This window comes from Leptinotarsa decemlineata, unplaced genomic scaffold, assembly GCF_025532065.1.
Source record: "Leptinotarsa decemlineata unplaced genomic scaffold, Ldec_3_MD MMD2_tig00000090_RagTag_RagTag, whole genome shotgun sequence".
In the NCBI taxonomy this organism is placed as follows: Eukaryota; Metazoa; Arthropoda; class Insecta; order Coleoptera; family Chrysomelidae; genus Leptinotarsa; species Leptinotarsa decemlineata.
Genome location: NW_027412541.1, coordinates 2,782,072 through 2,809,027, shown reverse-complemented (window position 1 = coordinate 2,809,027; position 26,956 = coordinate 2,782,072). Strand labels below are relative to the sequence as shown.

At 33.7% G+C, this 26,956-nt stretch overlaps 3 protein-coding genes across 3 annotated transcripts in view; 1 reads left to right on the top strand and 2 right to left on the bottom strand.

Annotated features, from left to right (window-relative positions):
- Positions 1-26,956, top strand: part of Sp8 (Sp-like zinc finger transcription factor) — a 306,521-nt gene that overhangs the window by 102,959 nt on the left and 176,606 nt on the right. The window lies entirely within an intron of this gene.
- On the bottom strand, positions 6,172-10,081 carry LOC111516178 (uncharacterized). The gene is made up of 2 exons (XM_074172329.1): positions 8,364-10,081; positions 6,172-6,500 (listed from the first exon to the last, which is right to left on the bottom strand). Exons 1-2 carry the CDS (start codon positions 10,030-10,032, stop codon positions 6,265-6,267), a joined length of 1,905 nt encoding a protein of 634 aa, XP_074028430.1. The 5' UTR covers positions 10,033-10,081; the 3' UTR covers positions 6,172-6,264.
- LOC141481183 (uncharacterized) lies at positions 10,081-15,250 on the bottom strand. The gene is made up of 3 exons (XM_074172330.1): positions 13,762-15,250; positions 13,632-13,706; positions 10,081-10,423 (listed from the first exon to the last, which is right to left on the bottom strand). The coding sequence occupies exons 1-3, from the start codon at positions 13,940-13,942 to the stop codon at positions 10,083-10,085; spliced, it is 597 nt and encodes a 198-aa protein (XP_074028431.1). The 5' UTR covers positions 13,943-15,250; the 3' UTR covers positions 10,081-10,082.

Sequence of the window (26,956 nt, the reverse complement as noted above, 5' to 3'; positions counted from 1 at the left end):
TACTTCTCACGGTGCCAACTTTTTCGAAAAACTTTTGGTGGTATTTTTCGATGAAGATGGAATAGTTCTGGAGTTCTTGACCATTTTTGAATATAGCTCTGCAGAAATAAAAAGTTATTAAAGAAGAAAATCAATTTTTGACTTAAGAAAATCATCATTTTGGAAAAAAATTAAGAGATATTTCAGTTCTGATGGGAGTTCTGAGTAGCAATCGGCAAGTTCTATAAAATATGTCAATCAACTTTTATAAAAAAATCGAAACTTCAATTTATTGGCCATCATAAGGTGAAAAATTCTAAAAACCGACGTTTCAAATAATGACAGAAATGAATCTCAGAACAGTTCTGATGGAAGTTCTGAGTAGCATTCGGCTAGTTACACTGAAAATGTCATTGGACTTTTATCGAAAAATCAAAACTTTTCAAATTATTTATGCGAAATTCGAAAAACCAACATTTAGAATGACAGAAAGGAATCTCAGAGCATTTCTGATGGGAGTTTTTGAGTAGCAAAACTGTGTTTTTGCAAAAAGTCGGGGCCAGCTTCAGATGATTTATATATAATATATAATTTCAGATTTTTACAAGCATGTTGATATCAATTTTGTGAGATTACATGTTACCCATGTAAATGAACAAATATGTTTAGTGAGATTATATTTATGAAGCAATATTACAATGAAAAATCACAATCAATCGGTTATGTTGTGAATCGCATTGTCAGTACACCCTTTTTGTGTTTTCACCGGGCCACTATGTGAATTCACATAATTAAATCGCAATCAATTTACTTTGACATCACAAGAACTGTGGTAAAATCCAATATCCTCTAATTTGACAATCACTCTTTATTTTAACTTACCTGAATTTTGAATTTGCATTCTGATAATGAATTCATGTTGTAATATTCATATTAATTCCGATATTATCTGCACTTCAGGCTACTTTTTTTAAGTGATCTCATGTATATATAGCTGACGATTATGAAAAGTCGAGAAAATTCTATTTACTTACTGTGAAAAAACGCGTTTATATTCAAAATGACACAATTAATGAAAAATATTCAAATGATGTTCAGTAGTACCGTGCCTATTGATTTTTTTCTTTCCTGCAGACGTTGTCAAGGGCATTTGACAATATTTCTTTATATTTCAGTTGTATGAATTGATTCGATAGTCCTGAAATGTTTCAAAAGAGATTATTGGCAATTTATCTAGCGGAAATCGCAGTAAAATTGTTATTTGATAAAAATTATTGGAAATTCTTCACATAAACACTGTAAATTTTCAAGATTCGCTCAGAGCCGTACCTTTTCATTGTACTTCAAATTTCGGTGATTTGTTTTTTACAGGAAAACGCATAAATTTAAAAAATAAAGAGACTTAATCGTGAACCAAGTGAGATGTCGTGGTGTGATTTTTTCAACTTATTCAATGTGTACCTTGTATATTCGGAGTATCCATAGATTTATATCTAAGATATAACTTTATCAATGTCCATATCCATCCTGTTTTGGCGAATAAATCTACTGTAACAAAGAAAATATTTTTACATTCACCCGAATGTTATGTTTTGTATATTCAATTTCATCTCAAGTTCAGTAGTCGATGTTACTCATCACCAAAATAAAAAAGTGCACATAAACATGGGACTGTATAATTTTTGAGATACAGGGTGTTAAACATTTTCTAAATGATTTTTTTTTTCAATATAGAAATTTTTTATCACGACACGAGAAAAACTATAGTTTTATTAGTGTTCTGCTAAGACTTATTATAGAGAAATTCAATATGACCTAAATAATTGATGAGTGAATGATATCTTTGGAATCCAACTATCAAGCGTTAGCTCATTTTTGCCATAGGATTTTTGTTTCAAAATTTCTCTCATTGCATATGATTGAAATAAATCTGGGCCCGAAATAAGATGTTCTCACCTATACAGGGTGTTAGTGAATAAGCGCGACAAACTTCAGGAGGTGATTCTGTACGAAAAAATTATGACAGTTGTCTCTCTAACTTTTGTCCGCCAATTCTTCGTATTTATAGATAACAGATGTTAAAGTTTTCTTAAAAACTGACTATTCCATTTATTGCTCCGAAACCGGTCGAGATATGCAAATTAAATTTACTGGGCTTCAAGGGGTAGTTATTGCATATTCTCTTACATACAATTGAGAATTTTGTTCATCAGTGGCGTGCGTACGGGTAATGATCTCAATTTTTTTCAAGAAGAAATGGTACGTGAGATATTTTAAACCAACAATAATTTTTGAATTCTTTGTTCAATTTTTGACAAAAAATCTCTCTTGCCTTTTTTTCATATGGAGGGCCGTTTTTATGCAAAAAAAACATCTCAACGCACATTTTTCATGTCTTCAATACACTATCAAGAACTTTTTAATTCAATTACATTAAACCAGAACAACAACAGAAAATAACACTTATAAATAAATAGGCGCATAGCTACAATAAATTTTCAAAATGACCTCTCTCAGACGATATACAAGATTTAACTCTTCGCTTCATTGATTGTCGTATTCGCGTAAATATTCCTAATGTATTTCTTATTGCCTCACAGCCGGCTATAATTGGTTTTCTCAGGCCTAAACCAACGACTTGAGAAAATCCGAATGCAAAAATGTAGAGGATTTAAATCCGGCGATCGAGCAGGCCAATGTTCCGTACTTCCCCTACCTATCCAACGATTTGGATATTCTGTATCTGAGTGAATACGTACATTAATGCTACAATGGGCTGGGCATGAACCATAAGTGCTGTCTCAGCTGTAGAGGGATTTTTTCAAGAAGAACAGGTAACTCTTCCTGTAGAAAATGAAGGTAAGAGTCGCTATATAATCGTCAATTACACCAAGCCATACATTTACTGAAAACTGATGATGAAAATGAGCTTCAAAGATTCCACGTAAATTTTTCTCAGCCCAGAAGTGATATGGAAATTTCATATACACTGTCGTTCAGAATTAGCTTCGTAAGTAAACAAAACGCCATTTGAAAAATTAAGAATTTGAGTAATTTGATGAAGAATCCAGTGGCAAAAAACTACGTGCGGAAAAAAGTCTCTAGCTGGTGGAGCTTACACACGTTGAATATGAAACGGATACAATTGCTGTTATGTAAGAATTTTGAATATAGTGAAGTTGCTTACATTCAATATGTTGGCAATTTTTCGATTACTTGTTGCAGGTTTTTCTATATACAGAATGCATCTCTGACAATTCCACATTTATATAATTGTTCAGTCTCTCCGATAAAAGAATAATTAATTACTTATTTATATTTATATTATATACCAAACTGGAAGCTTAATAATGAAGAAATGTTAATTTGACATTTCGTTGAGTTATTCGTTTTTGAGAATGTTGACAGTCTCTCAAAGTGTTCTGAGGGAGCAGCCGGTTGACAAAGAAAAAACAATTTCAGAACAATATTAGAATAACAATGACAAATACGCGTGAAGATGTTTTACTCATTTATATAAAAACGGCGCTATATACAAAAAAAAAGGCAAGAGAGAAATTTTTGTCACAAATTGAACGAGTAATTCAGAAATGATTGTTAGTTTGAACTCGTTACCCGTATGCGCGCCAATAATGAACATGAAATTCTCAATTGCATGTTCAGAAAATGCGCAATAACTACTCCTCCAAATTCAATTTGCATATCTTGACCGGTTCTAGAACAATAAATAAATAGTCAGTTTTCGAGTGAAACTTCAACAACCTGTATATCGGATAAAAGTTATATAGCAACATGTCATTATTTTTTCATAGAGAATCACACTCTGGAGTTTATTTAACTTATTCACTAAATACCCTGTCTATGAATGTTTTGACAAATCAGATCCAAAAACGATGATGCCAAGACGTCTAGAGTCGTGAAAAAGTGGAAATTGTAGAAAAATCTCATGGACTATGAATGAAGTGGATTTCCGAAATTCAATCACCTGTTTTTCTGCTGTTGTTTTCATTAGAATCCTCATGACGAATATTATATAATTATTCCAGGGATTCTAATATTAAAGAACAATTTTGCATTTCCTTACGGAAAGGAGTCAATATTGATACCATGTCATAGTTTTTTCACTAATAGACGCCAGGAAATTAAAAAGGTTAATATATTCATAATAATATATTATTTGTATTATCGAATTATTATAATTATTAGTTTTCAGTAATCACTACAATGGTGAAATCGATAACGTCACAAAATCTTTCACGCTGATATCCCTATCAAATAGAAGAAAGGTCTCGGATATATTGTTATTACATAAAATCACGAACAACACCATAGACAACCCTTACGTATTAAATTAAATTCAAATTAATGTTCCTGGTCGGCATTCAAGAAAAACAATGTATTTCACATACCCTTCAAGCAAACAAATTCGTCGCAGAAATTTCTCTTATGTAGAATTGTTCGGAAAACTTTCAATTATCTATCGATATTTTTTATTCATCTCAACAAAAAATTACACATACTCTAAAATATTTTTTCCTACAGTGAATACAACGCTCTCTTATTCCCGAAGTGTGTTTCAAATTATTATTTCAAATAATTTTCATGATATTCTGATATCATTTTGGTATCTCATCTGATCATATGTATATTTTTCTCATTCACTTTGTCACGTATATCGTATATATGTAAACATTCAGCACCAACGCTTCCACAACACAGGTGTGTGTCTAGGTTTTTTATGTATTCTAAGAAACCGAAAATGAAGCAGTCTTCTCGCAATTGTGGTATTATTAACATCAAAACAAACTTATTTCTTCACAATGAAAATGTCAACATTATATGTTACAAAATCATTGAAATATTTTTGTGTATACTTTAGTGGACTCTTTGTCTGGTTGTATCTGAATTGCAATAAACTGAATAAATACATAATTTTCTTATTAGTCAATGGGCTATGCTTGAAGACTGGCAGTAAACAAATCTAAAGCAAATGGAACTTCAAACGTTCAAGCCAGTCTCTATATACCTACACAGTAGGTTTAATGGACTGACGCCTATCAGAAAACAACTACTTCCCTGGCTAATACCACGAAGGGCGTTGGATTATATCAGACAGGCGTCAGTGCAGGAATCTTCACAGAAAATGTCCTGCATATGCAATTGGCAATACAACTGAAAGAGTCGACCTTCAATTATGGAACGGGCACACTTGCAGACCGGTTTCGGGCTTATTAGCCACTCATCAGTGCAAGATAGTGACCATCATCAACCTAAAGTCGATGACTGGCTTGAACGTTTGAAGTTCCATTTGCTTTAGATTTGTTTACTGCCAGTCTTCAAGCATAGCCCATTGACTAATAAGAAAGTTTTCATTCCTTATTTAGAGGAATCGGGCAAATTACGGATGTGCAGTTGGTTAGTACCTCGTCCACTAGATGGAGTGAAATTTTTGATGTTCGCTCCAACTTCAGAAGAGGAATGAAATACTCTGAAAGAATTCCGATTTTCAATTGTGGAATATCATTGACTTTAGGTTGATGATGGTCACTATCTTGCACTGATGAGTGGCTAATAAGCCCGAAACCGGTCTGCAAGTGTGCCCGTTCCATAATTGAAGGTCGACTCTTTCAGTTGTATTGCCAATTGCATATGCAGGACATTTTCTGTGAAGATTCCTGCACTGACGCCTGTCTGATATAATCCAACGCCCTTCGTGGTATTAGCCAGGGGAGTAGTTGTTTTCTGATAGGCGTCAGTCCATCAAACCTACTGTGTAGGTATATAGAGACTGGCTTGAACGTTTGAAGTTCCATTTGCTTTAGAAATAAATAATTTTCAAAGTTCCCAGGAGGTTCCAATTATATACTGAATGGTGTAGATGGTGAAAATAAAAATATTTCTCATAATTTTTTATTACTTAATTTGAAAATAGCACGTGTCCATATGTGGTTGTCTAGTTGGAATCGAATAAATAAATAAAATAAGGACTTTTTCTTTATATATTCAATTGTTAGACTGAAAAGGAAGAACTCTCACAAAAACTTGAAATTCGATTTTATTCCATTCATTATATACTTATTTGTTTTATTGTTACAATCATTTGTTGTTGCATGTCCCGGAATTCTTGGGGGAACATTCCAAATATTTGAAATAGTATTTTTTTCACCAAACTTTCATTAAAAAACTCTTGCAAAAAATAAAATGAAACTTTAATTCTTTCAAAACAAATTACAATTCTATTGAAACAGATTATCAGAAAGTATCAGGTGAGCCTGCAGAAAATTATCAGTTTGAAAAAGATAATTTTTTTTTTGTTTTTTTTTTCAGTTGGTTGTGGATCCAAGTTTTAATTTGTGGGGAAGTTCGTTTCTGAAGGGCTGGCGTTTCTTTGATAACCAACTGGATAGTTTTCAGTGACGGTAACACCTCCTTTTGTAAGTTTTCGCTAAATATCCGGAAAATTGCTTCCTTTTCCTCTTCCGTCCACCTTACTTTTTTTGTGAATCCATATCTCTCTGTAGCTGAAATGATAAAAATATAATTATATCACTCGTTACTGAATTTTCAGATACACAAGGTGATTTAATTTTTATGAAAATTACTTCGGATTGGAACATGGAGAAATAACTAGTTTTTCCAATAAATCACACCTTTGAAGGGCTTCCAAGATCTGAATTTCATTTCTTTCCAAATGGATGGCTACGGAAGATACGGAAGTAATTGTCTACCGAATATCTCAGGTAATGTATGAGATAGGCTTGTGAAATTTGTAGCGTCGATTAAATGATATAAGAGCTGGAATTCAAGCATATTGACCGGAAGTAACGTCAAACATGGTAGAAAATCATAATTAAGAAAAAGAGAATTGAAACTTTAGTTGGTTACAAATAAAAGTGGTAAAAAATGAAAGTTTCAATTCTCTTTTGCTTCAATAAGAAACAATAATCATTGATTTTCACAGCCATGAAAGCAAAATAAACACTAAAAATTCAATAGTTGGCCACGGAAAAGGTACGTCACTTAATAACAGTTGCTACTACTGTTATAATTAATTTAAAGCCGTCAAAAATGAAGATTGGAAGAATTGGAAAAAAAATCGATACTCTGTAAGTCCAAAACTGAAATAGGAACATACTACTCTTTCTTGCCTGTACTATTCAGCAGAATCATCCTAATGATATAATGAAAAGTAATTTTTTGAAATGGAATATAAAAAAATCCAATTATCACTCTTCAAATAACAAGAAACAGATTCATTGCTTTGAGTAAAATAATATTTAAAATAATGTGGAGTAATAAATAACACGTACTTGTGATGCACTGTTTGAGTATCCTTTGGAGTATCAATAAATATTACTGGAGTTCTATCCCAACACCAAACCGTTATTTTCAACGCGTAACACTTCGACACTTGTTTCAATCACCAAGTGATCATCTTCAAGAGAAATATTAAACTAAGCTTAATCTTCCTCTTGAAGATGATCACTTGGTGATTGAAACACGTGTCGAGGTGTTAAAAATAACAGTTTGGTGTTGGGATAAAACTTCAGTAATATTCAAATAAAACGTAGGTCAATATGCTTCAATTCTTATGTCATTATATCGATGCTCCACATTTCAGAAGCCTATCTCATACATTAACTGAGATATTCAGTAGACAATATTTTCTAAGCCGGCTGTATATTTTCATAGTTCTCCAATCACAAGATCAGTCAACTATCTAGAACTCATTCGTGTTGAGCTTTTAGTAATTCAAAAACAAGTTTCAATAAGTTTTTCTGTCAGAAACTTTTTGTATAAAATACTTCAAAACAGAATGGGACAGGCCCATGAAACGTTGTCTGGGAAATTAAAATTCTTACTGACTAATAGAGACTTAAAAAAAAATTAAAGGGAAATTTTCGTTACGTGGAATGTATATCAATTCAACCGTTTATTTTCCTAAAAATAGTCAGCTATTCAAAAACATCATAACCACGCACTTCTAATTAGTACAACCTGCCGCCAAAGTACCTTCATTGAAAAACATATCAAAACCTAAAAATCGAATTAAAATATTCCAAATGATGATTATTGATAATACTGACGGGTCTTGCCGCTAGGTGCCTGAGGCGTTATGCATTTGCTCTCAGCACATCCAGTCGGCAAAAAGGCAGCCGTATGAATGCAGGCGGTTGTTGGGGGGTGATCTGTGGGGTATTTACAATAACAAGTCCTTCGTAAAGGTCGGAGTGCCCGGATAAAGGGTCCAACTGATACGATTTCCTGATAAAAAAATTCAAAATGAAGGTGGGAATTAGATGAAAGGCCTGAGCAGAACAACCATCGAGAAGAAGAAATCGGGCATAACAAATATTCAAGGCAAATGAGATCAACAAACTCACTTATTTTCTTTTTGGTGCTAGTCAAATAATCAGATGGACCTCGAGGCGTTGTACTGGAACTGCACTTTGCGGGCTTTTCATATTCATACTCCTCTCTAAATTCTTCTTCATCACTGGAATTATTGTCATCACTATCATCTGCTGCTTCAATTCCCTGAGTTCCCTGAGCTGCCTCCAATAGTTTTGAAATACCTAAAATTTCTCTGCTAACAATCGGCTGCCTATAAATTCCTTTATGTATATTCTCTGAGTGTCCCATAAAGTTGGACAGGTCAGAGATATCTTGAGCTTCTAAATTTAACATAACGCAGGTAGTGGCAATGTGTTTCCGTAAATGAGTTCCTCGTAGTCTTTCTGGATGTTCAGCCCCACAACATTCGGAAAATTTGCGCATTAAATGGCAAGCTTGAAGATGAGGGTATTGTTTTTTATCACCTCCTGGTAATCCAAAAATGTAAGGATTATAGTTCGAAACTCCAATTTCAGTTCTATGTTTCATCACTAATTCCACACATTCCAACAAATTTGTGTCCAAAAGTACTGGAACCGTACGATTTAACTTCCCTCTTATTGTAAATCTTATATATTTTCTAGCTATTTGCTTGGATATGTTTGATAGCGAATCAAATAAATCAGAATTACTTTCTTCAATTGTTTGATGTGTTCCAAAATCTTGAATTGTTATCCTCTCAACTTCGCCCGCTCTACGCCTGTTGAATAATTGGATGGATGTTAGTGTAAGTTCTGCCAGTTTCAACCAGGTTGCTGGAGAGATTATCTTTTTGACAGCATCCATTGCGAAATTCCTTTCAGTGGTCAAATAATCACGCAACTTTCTGATATCTTCCATGGATGGCAGAATTATATTTTTCCTTCGCTGCATCTTCAGTTGAGTTTCTGCAACGGTTCTATTAACGTTTATATTCACCTCCTGGGAGAATACTGTCAAGAAGTCTTCAGCATTCTTCTTAGTTGAATCATTATGATCCTTTATGCTCTGAGTAATCAATATGTTCCCAATTTGTTTCAATAATGTACCCAAACTAAAGGCTACTGACGGTGCTTGATAACTATTCTCACTTTCGGTATATTTAGCAGACAGGTTAATAGCTTTGAGTACATCATCCACATATTTCGGATCATAAATAGACGTGAGATCCATTATCTCATTACTCGTCTCTTTTATCGTGATTAAGAATTTGCCAAGTAATCGTAACCTCTGACGAATCATCTGAAAATGTCTTGATTCTCGATACTTCTGAACCATTTTGTTCGCATAAATAATTATGAGTTCATCATATCTGATAGCCCTTGATACATCATCATCACGCAGTGGAGGAAATAAATAATTTTTAACAACTTTGGAAGCTTTCGGGTGAATTCTACCAGCGACTTTTCTGCTCAGTAAAGTGGCCATCCTATGGTGTTGGCTATTTATTCCTGTACAAGATTTGAAATGAACTCTCAATGTCAGTTTTGAAAAAAAACCTCTACAATTTGCGCATGCCCTATAATCTTTAGCACTTTTATTTTCAGCATTTTTTGGACGTCGTGACACGATTAATTCTCCATCGTTGTAGTTTTTGTCAGTGTTGAAAACAAAGTTTCCCCGCTTACGAATTTCACCGATGATTTTTTTTCTTTCAGGAACACCTTTTGGTAATAACATGAATTTTTTTACTTCTTTTTCGTCTTTATGTTTTTTTTCCAAATGTCGAGCTATTTTCTGTTGTTTTTTTTACAATAAACACAAAAATTTGCTTTCTTATCGCCCTTCCTTCCTCGAGATTCCATAACTACCATGTTTTTATCATCACAAGAACCTGGTTCCGTGAGAGAAGCAGATAAGCACGTTTCAATCGGTGATGAGTAATTGTTCGAAATATTTTCATTCTCCTTTTCAGTGTCATTTGAGCTGGCATGGAAATCTCTAGTGTAACATAGGAGTTCAGTATTTGACTGACTTGTAGATGCGTCAGTTTTTTCAATATTAACAATTTCGGAACAATCGCTATCGGATATTTCATAATTTGGGTCATCTTCTGAATTGTCTTCGAATTCTAAAATAAAAAATTATAATTGGAGCAGAAATAATGTAATTCCTAGAGTCTATATACAAAAACAATTTGTTACAGAAACTTCACCATTCGTCAATTTTCTTAAAATTGATTACTATTCGACAATCACGAAATAAAGAAACTATTATTTCATAAGATTATGTCAAAAATACTGTAGAAATGAGAAATTATTGAGCACACATGTGGTTTTTCTTGGACGAAACCTTTCCTATATTCACCCTAAGGAGGAAATTGATGTTACATTTATTCCAGTTCTTTCAGGAAAAAAAGAACTAGCTTTCATATATCTTAAATAAGATAATGACGAAGTTCAACTTCATTACAGACTATTATTTATCAACGAATCCATTCATCACCACCTCAACAAGTTTTTTCAAAATTATCTGAGGTGAAAATCTCAATCATTCGACTAATGTATTCCAACTTTTTAGGTTGAACCATTTTTTATAGGCTGGCACTAAATGGTTGGAAATAGAAAAAGAAATCCTAACTGTCTGCAAAAGACGACAATTATCTAATGTTATGATGGCTAGGTACGAAAAGTTTGTAATTTCCCTCTCTAATATCATTTTTTCGTGGTTTAATGAATGTTTTTTCCGTGAAAACACTCCAGTGCATTTTTAGGCCCCACCAAGTAAGTATTTTTCTTTGTTACTAGGTACGATATTTTTATATCAGACTCATTCATAAACATTTTGTCTTCTTTTTCCTCTACAAGAACACAACTAGAATCAGAACATGCACAATTGAAAACTCACTCAGAAACTATTTTTTTATCGAAAGCGTTATTATAAATATAAAAATTTGTAGTTCGAACTAAGTTGGAAAAGTGTGCAGGATAGTTTCAACTAAATGAAACGAAAGATTTTGACGTAGTCGAGTTTCCCTTCTCCCCATACTATCCCACAAAGTGGAAAATTTGAGGCAAATATCTATCAGAAAATAACTACTTCCCCCTAGAGACATTGAATTATATCTGACATCAATTTGTGCAATGTTCCTCCATGAGGACACAATTGCAAGTGCTAGTTACAATCAAGAATTGAATATTATGTTCCATTGGCTGGGAATAACCACCTGCAGACACGACCTGTTTCGCGTTTTTTCCCCACTCATCAGTGCAAAGATAGGTCGGACAACATCAGAGTTATCCTGGCCCACCCAATGAACGATAACACCCAAAACTCGACAACAAGAAGCACTCCTCGGTAGAACAGACTCTGGGAAGAATTAATGCATGATTCGTACTAAGTTCGAGAAGTGTGCCGAAGAGTTTTAACTGAATGAAGTGAAAATTTTTGACGGAATCGAGTTCCCCGTCTCTCCACACTATGCCACAAAGTGGAAAATTTGAGGCAAATATGTGTCAGATGTAATTCAATGTCCCTAGGGGGAAGTAGTTGTTTTCTGACAGATATTTGTCTCAAATTTTCCACTTTGTGGGATAGTGTGGGGAGAAGAGAAACTCGACTACGTCAAAAATTTTTGTTTAATTTTGTGAAAATTCATATTGAAAAAAAAAAGGGAAATTCATTGGGTGATAGTAGAATGGAAAACGTTTTAAGATACGTGTCCGTTAAGTGTAATTGGGGTATGTACTTGTTTAGAATGTCTGTGATATCTTGTCTGCAACTGAGAAATTTATTATCCTACATTTCACAATGTCAAATTCCCTGAGTTTTCAAGGGTATCACCGGTTTGATCTACTAGGATATTTCTAAAATACTTTTTTGTATTTTTCATGATTTCATTTTTTTCCGGTCCCAGAAGGTTTTTAAAGCGATCTGGCAACCCTGTAAACGAGAACAACAATTGAATTATTGAACTTGGAATTCGTTTTTTATCGACCTTTCTTTTGGGTAATGGTTACCTTCCACAATCTGAAAAAATATAAAAATTATAATGGAGAACTTTATACAAGTGTAGAAGGGCAAACTTTTTAGTTTACCCCGATAAGTTACTGCGTAAAAATCAAAGTATTTTTCACAAAGAAAAATCTTCTATTTATCAGTAACTTGTCGTATTTCACAATTTTGCCTATCAAAAAAAATATTAAGAAGATATACTTATAAAGATAAGTATAATTTCTTAATATTTTTTCTTGATAAAGATAAGTATAATTTCTTAATATTTTTTTTGATAGGCAAAATTGTGAAATACGACAAGTTACTGATAAATAGAAGATTTTTCTTTGTGAAAAATACTTTGATTTTTACGCAGTAACTTATCGGGGTAAACTAAAAAGTTTGCCCTTCTACACTTGTATAAAGTTCTCCATTATAATTTTTATATTTTTTCAGATTGTGGAAGGTAACCATTACCCAAAAAAAAGATCGATAAAAAACTGATTTTTTCCTCCACAAAAAATGACTTTCGTTGAATATTGGAATTCGTGTTTGACACTGTGAAATTCTTCAAAATCTGAAATTGAAAAATGTCAAAAGATTTCCATAGATACGATCAGACAAGAGGCTATCAATTAGCTAGATTTCATAAGAAATTATTTATGACAGTTTTCATCTGGAATTCTCAATATATAATAGCTAAATATTGACTTATTATTTGCATAGATGGACAAAAGATACCTATAATATATCTTGGTCAAATCAGTATTTTACGGAGCATTGCATGAATTTTTAATTTTGACTTGTATGATGATGTGAAACCTTATTAATTAACAGTTTGAAAAAATGTTTCATGGTTTCATGTGAGTTTCTTGTTGTTTTAGTCATAGACAAGAACCTTTGACTTTTTTCCATACATTTATCAGACATTTTTACATGAAGATATCAAAAATGGATAAAATGTGATATTTTCCTATAAGGAAAATGGCCCCTAATGTTATCTTTTTCACTCTAATCCTCAAAAACATTATCCATGATTCTTAAATTTCGAAGAGCTGAAATACTGATTCACTTCTTTCGATTCTGCTCAAAAACAGATAAAACAGACGACGGAACATTCAGATGTTGTTGAATGTCCTTAATGGAATCTAGAACTTTTATGGTTTTGTCTGATGAATTTATAAAAATACACACCTAATAACTTCTACACCTTTGAATCTGATATTATATAATCTGGCTCTCAATAAGCATTCATCCTGTGAGCCTCTTGGTTGTATATTTTATTGAAAAGAATTATTTTTTCATGCTTACTATGATCCTGTACGGATATTTTAGAGAAACCTTACCTGAAACTTCCAAATCATGTCTTTTTTCATGATCCCAGTAACCTTCAGCCTCATATTCTTTTTTATCACAGGGGCCTGGAAAAATGAATATACAATTGATACCAACAGTCAACGAAACATATCTTCATACCTGATATATCTGCAGACTGACCAGCATCCGTTTTCTCTTGTTCACATTCATCATTTTGTGGTTCATAATCTCCACAGTTCTGTTCACAATTTTCATTGAAGACAGAGTTATCAAAATTGTTGATAAATGAATTCGATGATCTGTTAATATCAACATAATCGATGCCAATTGAAAAATCCATGAAACTGTTTTCGGCATTGGATGTTTCTGCAGGTATCTCTATTTTTTTAATTTCCTCTTCCTGAATTAGTTTCAATTCATCTATTTTTGCTGAAAATATACAAGAATGAGCATTCCATTACAATCTCACTACATCATTGAAATTATCCAAATTCAGATTTTACTGACATTTATTATTTTCAATATTTCAAAATAGAAACTCAACACTACACTTACCATTCACAGCAATCAATTTTGCTTCATATTTGCAACCTTTATGCTTTACTGTGCATGTTTTAGCAACCTCACTCAGTTGCAGAATATTCTTAAGTGGATATATCCCGTAGGACTCATCAGAAAAACAAACCAAACCGAACATACTTCTGTTTACTGACCGACTTTTTATACTAAACGTTAAATATGTAATAAAATCAACACAGTTCAGAATTCACAATAATCTGGTCATTCCGCATGCTCGCACCTGGAGATCCATAAGGAGCAGGGGGTGTGTAGTCTTGGAAACAACTTTTTCTTGAATGTACAAATTCAAATTTATATCACAAATTGAAATAGATGATGAGTGGGACAAAGACAATACAGTGAATTGGATAGTGGCCTTTGTTTTTCGTTCTTGCAGCCTTTCGATAACTACTACCAATGAAAAAACATAACACCTCTCCAGAGTTGGTTTGGCTCATGATAGGAAAGTTGCAATTCCTCATTTATATTTCGTGTATAACTTTACGGTGAGATAATAATGCGCCCGAATTGGAGTAACTTTTAAATGGAATGCCATATGTGTATCGGTGCAATTCAAGAAGCATATTTCTAATCCTGTATTATAATTGGCTGTCTCCCAAGCACTTGGCTCTTCAAACTATGCAGCTATGTAAAATGTCTTTATTGAACGTTTTAACTGCTAGACATTTTCAGCTACTGAATTTTTTCTGAATAATAATTCAATTTCCGGGACTTTCTGTGTTTGGAGTCCCATATAATAATCTGAAATTTTCATAAAAATCCTCAGACCACCGCAAAAATTTACTTGTTAAAATTTTGGAGAACGAGTAAATAACATCGGATTGATTATGTCCGGTCCTGAATCGTGGGCCGATCGCTCGAACAGTAGTCAACCTACAAATAGGGTCAAGTTGAGATTCATTTCATTAGGCCAATTAGCGTTGCCACCAAGCGGTTGGTCTGACTAGGGTTTCTCCTACTACAAAATGGCATATTCGAGCATAAACCGATGAAAGGACAGACAGTTGATCAAAATTTGATTGCACTTATGATGCACTGTTTAGAACCTTTGGTGTAGTAATGAATATTACTGGAGTTTTTTCCCAACACCAAATCGTTATTTTTAACACCTCGACACGTGTTTCGATCACCAAGTGGCCATCTTCAAAGAGGAAGATTAAAACTGTTTTAATCTCCCTCTTTGAAGATGATCACTTGGTGATCGAAACACATGTCGAGGTGTTAAAAATAACGATTTGGTGTTGGGAAAAAACTTCAGTAATATTCAAAATTTGATTGGGTAATTTCATCCAATAGGAACACATTTTGACATGAGTCATTTTATAATCGATACATAAAATTCTTATTTATACTGTAATAATTATAACACAAATCATGAAATTGATAATATTATTTCGGAATGCTAGTGGGGAAACAGTATCACTACTTTTAGTCGATTTTTTTCCTGACGTTTTGCTGGCGCGAGTGGCCAGTTTCGTCTTGAATTGGTCTCCGATGACTGGGTATTCCGACTGCGTAAAGCGTTTTTATGTGGATTCAGGTAGTTTGGATTGCTAATTACTAAATCTGTATTCAGTGAATTTTCATTAACATTCGTTCTACCTGCCGTTCTCCCTGACGTCATGATATTTGCCACTTTCTTACAATGGGATTCCATATTTGTTTGAGGTTCACAGCTTCTCTTTTTCTGTTGAAATTATCCGTGTGTTTGTGGATCTCTATTGCTTCCCGTACCAGTTGGTTATGGTCTCCCTAGTTGGGGGCAGAGAGTTTCGCTTTTACAACTGATTTCTGTGATTTACCTCACTGAGTGCCTCTTGCGCCACAGCCGACTTGTCCGTTCAGCCTAGTCTGCAGTTCTTTTCATGCTTTTTCAGCCTTGGTTCCATGGATCTTTTGGTGTTACCAATGTATACCTTTCCACAAGTGGAAAGTGCGATATACCCCTGCAGCTGACAGTGGGTCTCTTTTGTCTTTTGACGACCTGATGATTTGTTGTAATTTCTTGGTGGGTTCGAAAACTGTTTTAAGAGTTTTTGACCTATGCCTGTGAGCCTAGGGATATTTGGTAAACACTGGCAACTATCTGAGACTTCTTCCTTTTTTACATCATGGAACTCTTCAGTTTCATGTCCTTGTTGATCTCGGGTACACTGTATCTGCTTGCACTATCGAACCACCATCCCAGCCAGAAGAGAGGAGGGATCTCTACTCTAACAGAACTTGCTGGAAGAATATGTAAACCAGAGCATTGTAGAGAATAATGATATTAAAAAAAATTGAATCGAAAGAAACATAATGACATGAAGGAATGAATAACATGTACCAATGGAGGGGGATATAATTTATTTCACATTTGCTTCAAAAACATCACAAAGTAGAAAGGATATGTTTTATTTTCTTTTTAAACACCCCAATGGGTGTTGAGAATAGGTCATTTTTTTCGCATATCTGATTGAACATTTTGCACATCGAATGAATTAGAGATTACAATAGTATGTTCGTTCTTGGAGTAGGTAAATAAAAACAAGGTGAACTACTGTTCAAACGAGGTATGTTGAAGTTTAGTTGAGACAATAACTCAATAACTCTGGACAATCGGTCAGGTAGTTTGTGAGTTTATAGATAAATACGCGAGAGTGGTAAGCTCTCCGATTCATCAAAGATAATGGCGAAAATCTGTTCAATAATAAGTTATTATCTGAACCATGTTCTCGATAAATTCCATCTATATATAATATACTTCATGAATTTCCGTTGAATTGATTCGAGTATATAAATATGATTTAAGTAAATAGAAAACCAAATCAGCGCGCCATATTCTAAACGTTTTCTTACATATGAGATAAAGAAAGCAATGAGACTATCTTTATTTTTAAAATCTTTGCAGTTTCTGAAAATCATGCCAAGCATTTTTTTCGATGCTGATGCAGTTTTGATAATGTGTGATGAGAAGCTCAATTTGGAGTCAAAGTTAATACCAAGATTTTTGTTATATCACACCGATCCAAAAAAAGTGATTTATGAAGTAAGTGTATTCCACTGGTTTGCTTTTCAAAGTATAGGTAGTGTAATGGCATTTCTGTATATTTAGGAGAAATTTTTTTATTTCACCACAAAATGCTAGACGGTCAATATCATTTTGGAGTATAGTCACTTTGAGATTCAATGACTCTAAATACTTTCAAATCATCAGCAAATAAAAGAATGCTACTTGTTATATTATCGGCAATGTCATTCACAAATAATTAAAAGAGAAAAGGGGCTAAATTGTTCCCCTGGGGTGCCTCACTGGTAGAAATGAGAAATTGTGATTTATGACCATGGTAGTCAACATATTACCGACCGATTACTAAGGTATGATTGAAAGAAGTTCAGTAGGTCAGTATCAAAGCCAAGAATATGTAATTTAGATATCAGTATTTTATGGTCCAATTTGTCAAAGGCCTTTCAAAAATCTGTATATATGGTATCGACTGATTATGTATAGCACTGCTAATAATTTGTGTGAAGGACATCAAATTGGTGATGGTTGATCTCTTAAATATGAAGCCGTGTTGCTCAAGTGATATTTTATTTTTACATTCGGAAATACCCTATTACAGATTGAGATTTTAAAAGCCTTTGCAAAGTTCGATAATAATGTGATGGGACGATAGTTTCTTATTTGATTGATAGCTCCAGATTTGAAAATTGGGCATATTTTTGAGGTTTTCCGAACATCGGGAAATGTACATGTGTTTAATTATCTGTTATATTTTGTTTGGAGAGGTTTTGCAAACACATAAGAATAATCTTTTACAAAAAAGCTATTGATGTTATTATGGCCACGGGTATGTTTACATTAAAGTTTTTTCAGGGCAGTCTGACCTTCGTCTTCATTTAATTTCTCAAGTAATATTGCTGGTGTGTTCGAGGGTAGTGTATCATCATCCATAGTGTTATTATCAATTGGGATAGTATAAACACTGCTAAAGTGATCTGCAAATCCATTTAGATTACTTGAGAGGTTCTTACATTCTACGTCATCCACATAAAGTATTCCATTAATCCTAGATGTCCCTTTTTCACTTTGAATAAATGATCAGAACTCTGAGAGATGGGATCAGATTTGATAGCTTTCTCGGATTTGTCTATATATTGTCTGTAGGATTTTTAACATTAGTTTCAATAGATTTTCTCAGTGCCACAAATTGTTCTCTTAATTCATTTGAGTTAGATTTTTTTTAGTTTTTTGAAAATTCTATTCTTTACTTTTATTTCTTTTATAGTCTCTTTCCTAAACCAAGGTGGGTATTTTCTAACAAAATTTTGAGTTTTTAGTACGTATACGTCAAGAATGGATCAAGTCATTTTGTGGAATTTGGACACAGCTTCATTGACATCAGAATAGGTTTCCAAGAAGTTCCAATTCATATCGAGAAGATGATAGTATATGAGGGGAAAATTAACTTTTTTTAAATTGTAACTGACCGATTCAACATTATATTGTATTACTGATGTTTGTGGAAATTCCGGTGATATCCGGAGATTATCATCAAAAATCATTGGTAGCTGATCACGGGTGATACGGTATTCCATATTGGAAAATACTAAGTCTAATAAACGCTCAGATGTGTTCACTATATAATTGAACTGTTTTATTTCGTAAAAGCTCATTTTTTGCTGTTAGTTAATGAAGTTAATGTTGTTAATATACATTATATCCGCTCGATTTACAAAGTTTGGTTGATTGAAATCGTCCATCACCAATATATTATTTTCATAGATGCATTCAAGTGTCTCTAGTGTTTCCAATAGATTTTGAATTGGGTGGGATGTAAGTTACAAAAGTATAGAAAAGATTATGTTTAAGTATTATCTTACAGCAAACCAAGTCAAAGCTAGCGAAATTGTCACGATATGATGAAAGATCGATTTCTGCAGTCGAGCAGTCACTCCGCACTCCCAAAAGTATTCAGAGGCAACGACTGAGGTAAAGAATTCCTGGGTTTTGTTGTTTAGTCCACGAACATTTTGATAATAACAGAGTAGATTTGACAAGCTTCTCTGTTTGACAAATCTAAGGGTATTTTGTTATTTTGGGTTCTCCATTCACATATTTTATCCTTAGGTTAGTTTCGCCACTTTTCGTACGCTCAGTTAGTTGGTTTTTCTGATCTTTATACTGCTTCATTTGAAGGGACGTTTTATCAGTTGGTACAACAATGTCATTGAAACTGGCCTGTTGCTTTAATATTTTCGTGTTTCGAATAATTTGATTGGCTTCTTCCTGTGTATTGAATATTATCTTTATCAGTATGTGTCTCCGAGACCCTTCTGTGAGACACCCGATTCGATATAGTCTAAAATTATTTTCAGTGACATTTTGTTTTATTGTTTTCATGATTTTTAGTGTATTTTTTCATTCTCATTTCCATTTTCTTCAGATTCTGGTAGCCCAAATATCATGACATTCTTTATGCGGATTTCTCTTTCAGCTACTTCAGCTATTATTTCATTCATTGAGAAGTTCTCATTGTGTTGAGCAGTGGTCGGTTTGCTGAATTGGGAAAGTTTTAGTTCTTCAATCTCCCTCAAAGCCTGGAGGGTTTCTAAGGTGGCTGATATTTGTTGCATACCCATTTTACAGCCTTTACAAAAAAGTTTTGAAACACTGCCTGATTTGAGTTGCAGACATTTGATCTCAATGGCTGTGAGCCGCGAGCAGCCTATCTCGTGAAACGGCTGTTTGCAAGAGTTAACAGTCATATGAGACCTCATATTGTCATGATGACATATCATTAGTACATTAGTACATATATGTACTACGTGAGTACAGACATTGTATACATGGTAAATTAAAGATTTTTCTCAAGTTTGAATCTGTTGCCTGTTCATTTGATATTTCATACCTCTTTGATGTATTTTATTCAAAATCAAAGACAATGTTTCATATGCAACAATATTTTCCATATAGAACGAATGGCAAAATTAGATGGAGTTAATAATGAAGAAGAACAGGAGATTGCTAATCAACAAAAGAAGAATCAGAACTATCAGATATTCCCATTGAGAATTTCACAAGGCTCTGCCTGAATCGTAATAAAGCAGTATTGAAAGAGATAACTGCTTTGGAAGATGATTGGACGTTTCTCAAAACTCAATCTGAATCGGTTGACTCTGAAGTGCCCAGTCAATGTTTGTGTTTTGAAAACCATTAATATCAGAGATAATGCTAGGTCTTGCAAACATCACTTGGATGAGAACAGTTTTTTACTGAGACTAATTCTTTCTGGGATGCAGTTTAATTTTCGATCATGTAGAATGAAAAAATACAAGAACTTAGGAATGTACAGAACATGCCCCAATGGGATTACCAGGACCAAGAGAGTTTATCAGATGGAGAATTCAAATCGATGATTCCAATGAATGAGGATCAGTTCCGAAATATCTGTACTAGTAGAAGGTGGAGACAGATATATTTATAAAAAAGATTTTAAACAACGGCTGTTCGAGGATTTTTTGAAGTCATTTTCAAATATTTTCCAAATCTACCATATATCCCTAGATTCACAGACAGAATTGGAAAACTCTTGATGAAACACAACAACAAAACGGTTTTCAAACTCACCAAGAAGATATAACTGAACCTCAAGTCGCCTAAAAACAAAAGAGACCCACTATCAGCAGCAGGAGTATATCCCATACCGTGCACTTGTGGGAAGGTATATATCGGTACCACTATATATTGGGTACAAGGCTGAACGAGCATGGAGCATGGCAAGTTGGCTGTGGCGGAACACGCACTCAGTGGGGGTAACCACAGGATTCTATTTGAAAACTCGAAACTAATTACCCCCAACCAGGAATACCAAAGCCAACTGGTACGGGAGGCAATAGAGATCCCACTAACACACAGATAATTTCAACAGAAAAGAGGAAGATGTGATCCTCAACTGAATATGGAAACACCTTCTAAGAAGTTCAAGCATAGTAAACATCGTGACGCCAGATAAAACGAATGTTGATGAAAATTCACTGAATCCAGGTATAGTAAATAGCAACCCAAACTACTTGAATCCATATGAATATGCTCTACGCAGTCGGAATACCTAGTCATCGAAGTCAAAATCAAGATGTATGAGTCTCTGAAGAAGCTACCCATTCGCGCCAGCGGAAGGGCAGGAAGAGTCTTCAAAAAACGTAGGCCTTCAAACCCGATTAGAAGTAGTGATACTGAAAACCTCGGCCGCAAAAGTCTTAACCATTTTGTCTAGTAGGGAAATCATGTCTCTAGTCGTGTATGAAATGAAATTTGATCCGATGTAGAACTCAAGATGTAATTAGAGTAAAACCGAAAACAACGAAGAGAAACACGGAATATAAATTGAAGCAAGGATTTCGTATAGGTGGTACGAAGTGTCTAGTGTTCGTTCCTCGTACTTGACCTCTGTTTTTGATTAACTAAAGGAAGATTTTTCAATTTTCTCCGTATTTCTAATAGTGCATTGAAGAAATTGATCACAAATATGAATTCAGGGAATTATTGAAAATTATTAATTTTTTCCCAAGTCCATTTGACAAACATTAAAACACATCAAAATAAGTAACTAAGTAGAAATATTGAATCATTGATGTTACTTTTCATTTCAAAAAGTATCAGTAATTCCCAACAATGCAACAGTCCATCTACATTTTATATCGTTATCTATTTTTCATAGACAATTTGAAAGGAAGTCCTGGTATTATACGGTTTATACAAAAATTGATATATAAAAAAGGCGGATATGAGTATATCCATTTTGTGAATAGCATCTGTTAAGTGAACTCATATATCACAAAAAAAACCTATATACACTTTGGTATAAATATTTTCTCAAATGTACAAAATGTCCCTGTACTCGCTGTTAGTCATATATATATATATATATATATATATATATATATATATATATATATATATATATATATATATATTCCCATATTGATTTCAATTTAAGAGCCACTGGTAGACAGCTGTTTCAGCCTATTGGGCATCGTCAGTACCGAGCAGGCGGTCCTCGATTGAATACAAAATGAGAAAAACCAAGAAAGTACTTGATAAAAATAGCTGCGTAAACGCAAGCGAAACATAAGTGGAACCACCTATTGGTGTGACACCCAAGTCAACTTGCCAAGTTTTTTATGTCAGTGTTGGTGGTTTGACCAATCAACCGACAACTGCAGTGGCAGAAATTTGGGAAGCTAACCTGAAATGCCATCTGAAAACGAATCCACATGTTTCTAGAAATGATATGAAATGTGGAAGGTTAATGCAGTCAAGCTGATGGAAAATAATTCTATGAAAATCAAAAAATAAATAGTTAAGTACTCTGTGATCATTCCGATATTGATTTCAATTTAAGAGCCACCGGTAGACAGCTGTTTCAGCCTATTGGGCATCGTCAGATATAAATAGTACTCCCATTCACGCCGGTTGGAGGCCGGGGTGGACCGGATGTCCACGTAAGAGTAGGATCGCAACAATAATCTTTGTGAAGCAGACGATAGGTTATATCTAAGCACAGTAGACCCCATTTCGGAAACAGACCTGCAAGCTGCAAGACATTCTTTGACCCTCGACGAAGCTTTTGTTATGTGACAGCCAGTTACGTAACAGGAGGAGCATATATATATATATATGGTCAAGGATGAAAACTCTTTGCTAGTTTCTCAAGCTTTCGGAAATGTTTATTACCTTCTTCAGGACAACTGAAATGATGATTGTAAAAATATATCATTATCTAATTTAAATAAATAAGTATAAATTTGAATGAGATTATTTGAGTCAGTTTGAGTGAGTTCATGGATTTTAATTCTTTATTTATATGTATCATTTCTCAAAAGAACGTTTGTAGGAATTTTGTTTAATTTATGAAATACTAGCATTAGTATAGTTCATTTGGTGGTATAATGAATTTACATGTTCTAATAATGTACATGATAAAACATTTCTTCTGCAGTCACTTTTATGAGAGGTAATTCGACCTTTTAGAAGTCTTCGTGTCTGTCCAATATACACTTTATCACAATCTTTGAAAGATATTTTATAAACGATATTATAATTTTATTCAGTATTAACATGTGTTTTTAGTTTTGAAAAAAATTGGATTGTTGTTGTAACATTCTTATGAGCAATTCTGAGATTTGTTTTCTTTGGAACATTAATCAATTTTGAAGTTACATCTTTTACGTATGGAAGGCTACTATTGCCTGTGTTGGCTCTTCTCTAGGTTTACTGTTTCTAGGAGTGTGTATTGTTTTGTGTAATATATTGAATGTTAGAGGTCTTTTGTGTTCTGATTCGTATTTGTTCCTCGATAAGTGAATTATGACTATTAAATTTATGAATGTTTAAGTTTTCCCAGATGTCCATACGGTTTCCCTTATTGACTTGTTTTGTGAATTTTATGTTGTCTGGTGAGGGGAAATTATTGGGTTTATGTATGCCTTTTTGTGCTCGTCGTACCTTTGGATTAGTTTTTTCTTGGTTTGACCTATATATAATTTTTTGCAGTCCGAGCATTGTATGCTATACACCCCGTTTAGGTTTTTGTCTTCTTCTTTTTCATAGCTGTCGAATAACAAAGGAAATTAACGAAATAAAGCAAATACTGATTTTCAGCATAGAGGAAGAAAACAACTCGAAACTTAACTACCTGGACATAACCATAAATATATGCAATTATGATCCTGATGTTAACAATAAACGGTTAGCACATTGGCTTTATAAGCTAGGTTATGGGGAAGTCTGGAAAAAATGATATTTTTAAAATACTAACAAAATGAGTACGAACATTTTCAATACTCAGGCGCGAATATGAATTACAGTCAATTCTGACTCAATAATTATTGATCATTAATAAATATTCACAGCTTTAGTGAAATTATTTCGAGATTAGTAGTTGAGCCACTTCTATTACTCCAATACTCGTTAAGTTGAATTATATAAACAATACAGGAGCTGAATTATAAGTTATTGATCACAGTTTCATGTCATTGGAGAATTATTATATATCAACAAATTCCCTGTATGGCTATATTTTCCAATTGTGCTTTTGTATTTTTACAGTAATTAATAGTTGGACGAAATTATATTTTCGGATCAGCGTACAAAATTAATTTCTGCATATATACCATTTGCGATTTGTCACAAATTCACCTATGATTAATTTCCTAAATAGAAGACTGTTTTCAGAAGAGAAAAAAAACTATGCAGGATTTATTATAATTGTTAGGTCTGAAAACGGTTTTCCTGTTCAGTCCGGATTTGAAATGCGTAATTAAAGCTACCTGATTCGAGTAAACTCCCGAGTCGATATAATTACAATCAAATCTCCGGATTCCAATCAAATCGCTCTGTGTAAACCAGGTACGAGTAGCAAATGATAGGTTATGGGTCTCGGAAGTTAAAATGTTTCTAGCATAATTCCACCATTCCACATAACTGGACTGGCAATCAGAATGTGTAAATTATTCGAGCTAGTGTATGTAATTTTCGATATCTCGTTGGTGCCTTGTACTATCACGGAATGGACTTGTGTGCGATCAATTTCAAAGTCAATTACTTTAAGTACCTTTACGGAATATAAATTTATAACTATTTGCCATTACGAAAACTGTGTTTGATAACTAATGTTATTACTGCCCATAATATGGGCTTTTAATCAACTATATCTGTCATCAGAACCATGGAGGTGTAAATCTTATTAAGAGATACACAGCGTTGAATAAATGAGATGGTTTCACTGAAAAATTTTGGACTTTTGTGTCGATGTTGCTACTTACTTCTTGTTTGACAGTTGATAAGTAGTATCTTGATATTTCGCGTTCTAGCCCTACTGAAACGCTTTCTTATAACATCGTATAGTATACTGGGCTGGCTTCCTTCCGATATTCATCTGTGCAAATTATGAAAACTCGCAGGAATTGAAAAAAAATATTTTCAATATTCCGATTACATCTAATTCCAAATTGGTTTCACCATTCCTCCAGGAGTTTCTTACAAGCTCATCGATGAAATGCCATTTGAAAATTATACAATCCCTTTAATTTATCCTAATATCCTTTCAGTATTGTTAGTATGTCTGAACCAAAATTATTTTGAATTCAATAACACAATATATAACAACAAAGATGACTTTGTAAAGGGTAATTCTTTAATTCCCCTCATTGCTCAAATGTTCATGAACAATTCCAAAAGAACTATTAAATGACATCCTATTTTCCATTTTTTTTTCAATTTATAGGTTTAGGTATGTGGCGATGTTTTTGACTGCTACACACGAACACATCGACAATCACAATCATTTTTTAACAACCGTATTCACGAACACATGAAATTCATAATAGAACTCTAATCGATAATTTTGTAAACTTTTAGATCTCAGATTAACAAAAATTAACACAAAACTTTTCGGAATATAACACAAATCAACGCATGCAATCACAATTATCAATAACCATTCTAATCCCTGTGATGCACTGATGTTTGGAACCTTTGGTGTAGTGATGAATATTACTGGTGGTGTTTGAAACACTTGGTGTTTCAAACACCAAGTGATCATTTTCGAGAGAAAAAATAAAATTACCCTTGAATGATCACTTGGTGATTGGAACACGTGTCGAGGTATTGAAAATACGGTTTGGTGTTGAGATAGAACTCCAGTTATATTCATTCTGATCCCTGATCAACATGAGTTAGCAACTCACCATATCATAATCTACAGATTCATCAGTATCTCGATATCTATAAAGAATTTCATTAAGGAATGAAATTTGATAAAACAAATTGCAGTGAAGTGACGAAATATCGAAGAAAGGTTGGAGATTTGTCTCTCTTCTATAAATACTTTTATTCTACCAAGTGCGGTAAATATCAGAAATAGGCGACGGACTGTGACTGCTCATCATTTTGAGGTTCAACTCAGTACACCTCTCCACTGTACCAGAACTCTTTCATCTGGAGAACTGCGTTTATGTGGAATAAACTTCTTGAGAACGTTTTTCCAGTCTTATCGGGGTGAACTAAAAAGTTTATCCTTTCTACACTTGTATACAGTTCTCCATTATAATTTTCATATTTTTCAGATTGTGGAAGGTAAGAATACTCCGAAGAGATCCTCCATAAAAAATGGCTTCCGTTGAACCATTTTTATATTCTGCAAACGATAATTATCGTGATTTTAAAATTATTCAAAACTCTCTCCGGAGTTTAACATTTCCATCATTCACTTTCTGGCAATAATGAAGTTTCGTCACAAAATCAATTCTCACTTTTTGCATTTTTTTTGGCAATTGAGTAAGTTGTACTATCGCACCTTTTATCCATTGAATATAAAGGATCTGAGAATCAGTTCATGCTGTGTGAACCGGCGGTTCGAACCGCAAGGCCGGACCACACACGTTAATAGGTAAGACCTCGTTAGTCCTTAGCTCGCACAACTTTCGACTTTTGAGAGTTGTCGTTCATAGAAAGGCGACAGCAAACACATTTTAACATATATATTTTTTTAACATATTCGAAATGAGTTTCAGTACTTATACTTGCGAATAATTCAACATATGCCAGGTCATTGATCGGTGAAATAAATTGAATGACACCTGGAAATAGTTCTGAAAAACCTAATTGTATTTTTGAGTTACATTTCAACAAGATGATGCAGGAGTTGATGAATTATCACCATAATATTTGAAACTCATTTTCTGTTTTATATCTCAATGCGAGATATATCTATAATATATTATGTTTTCA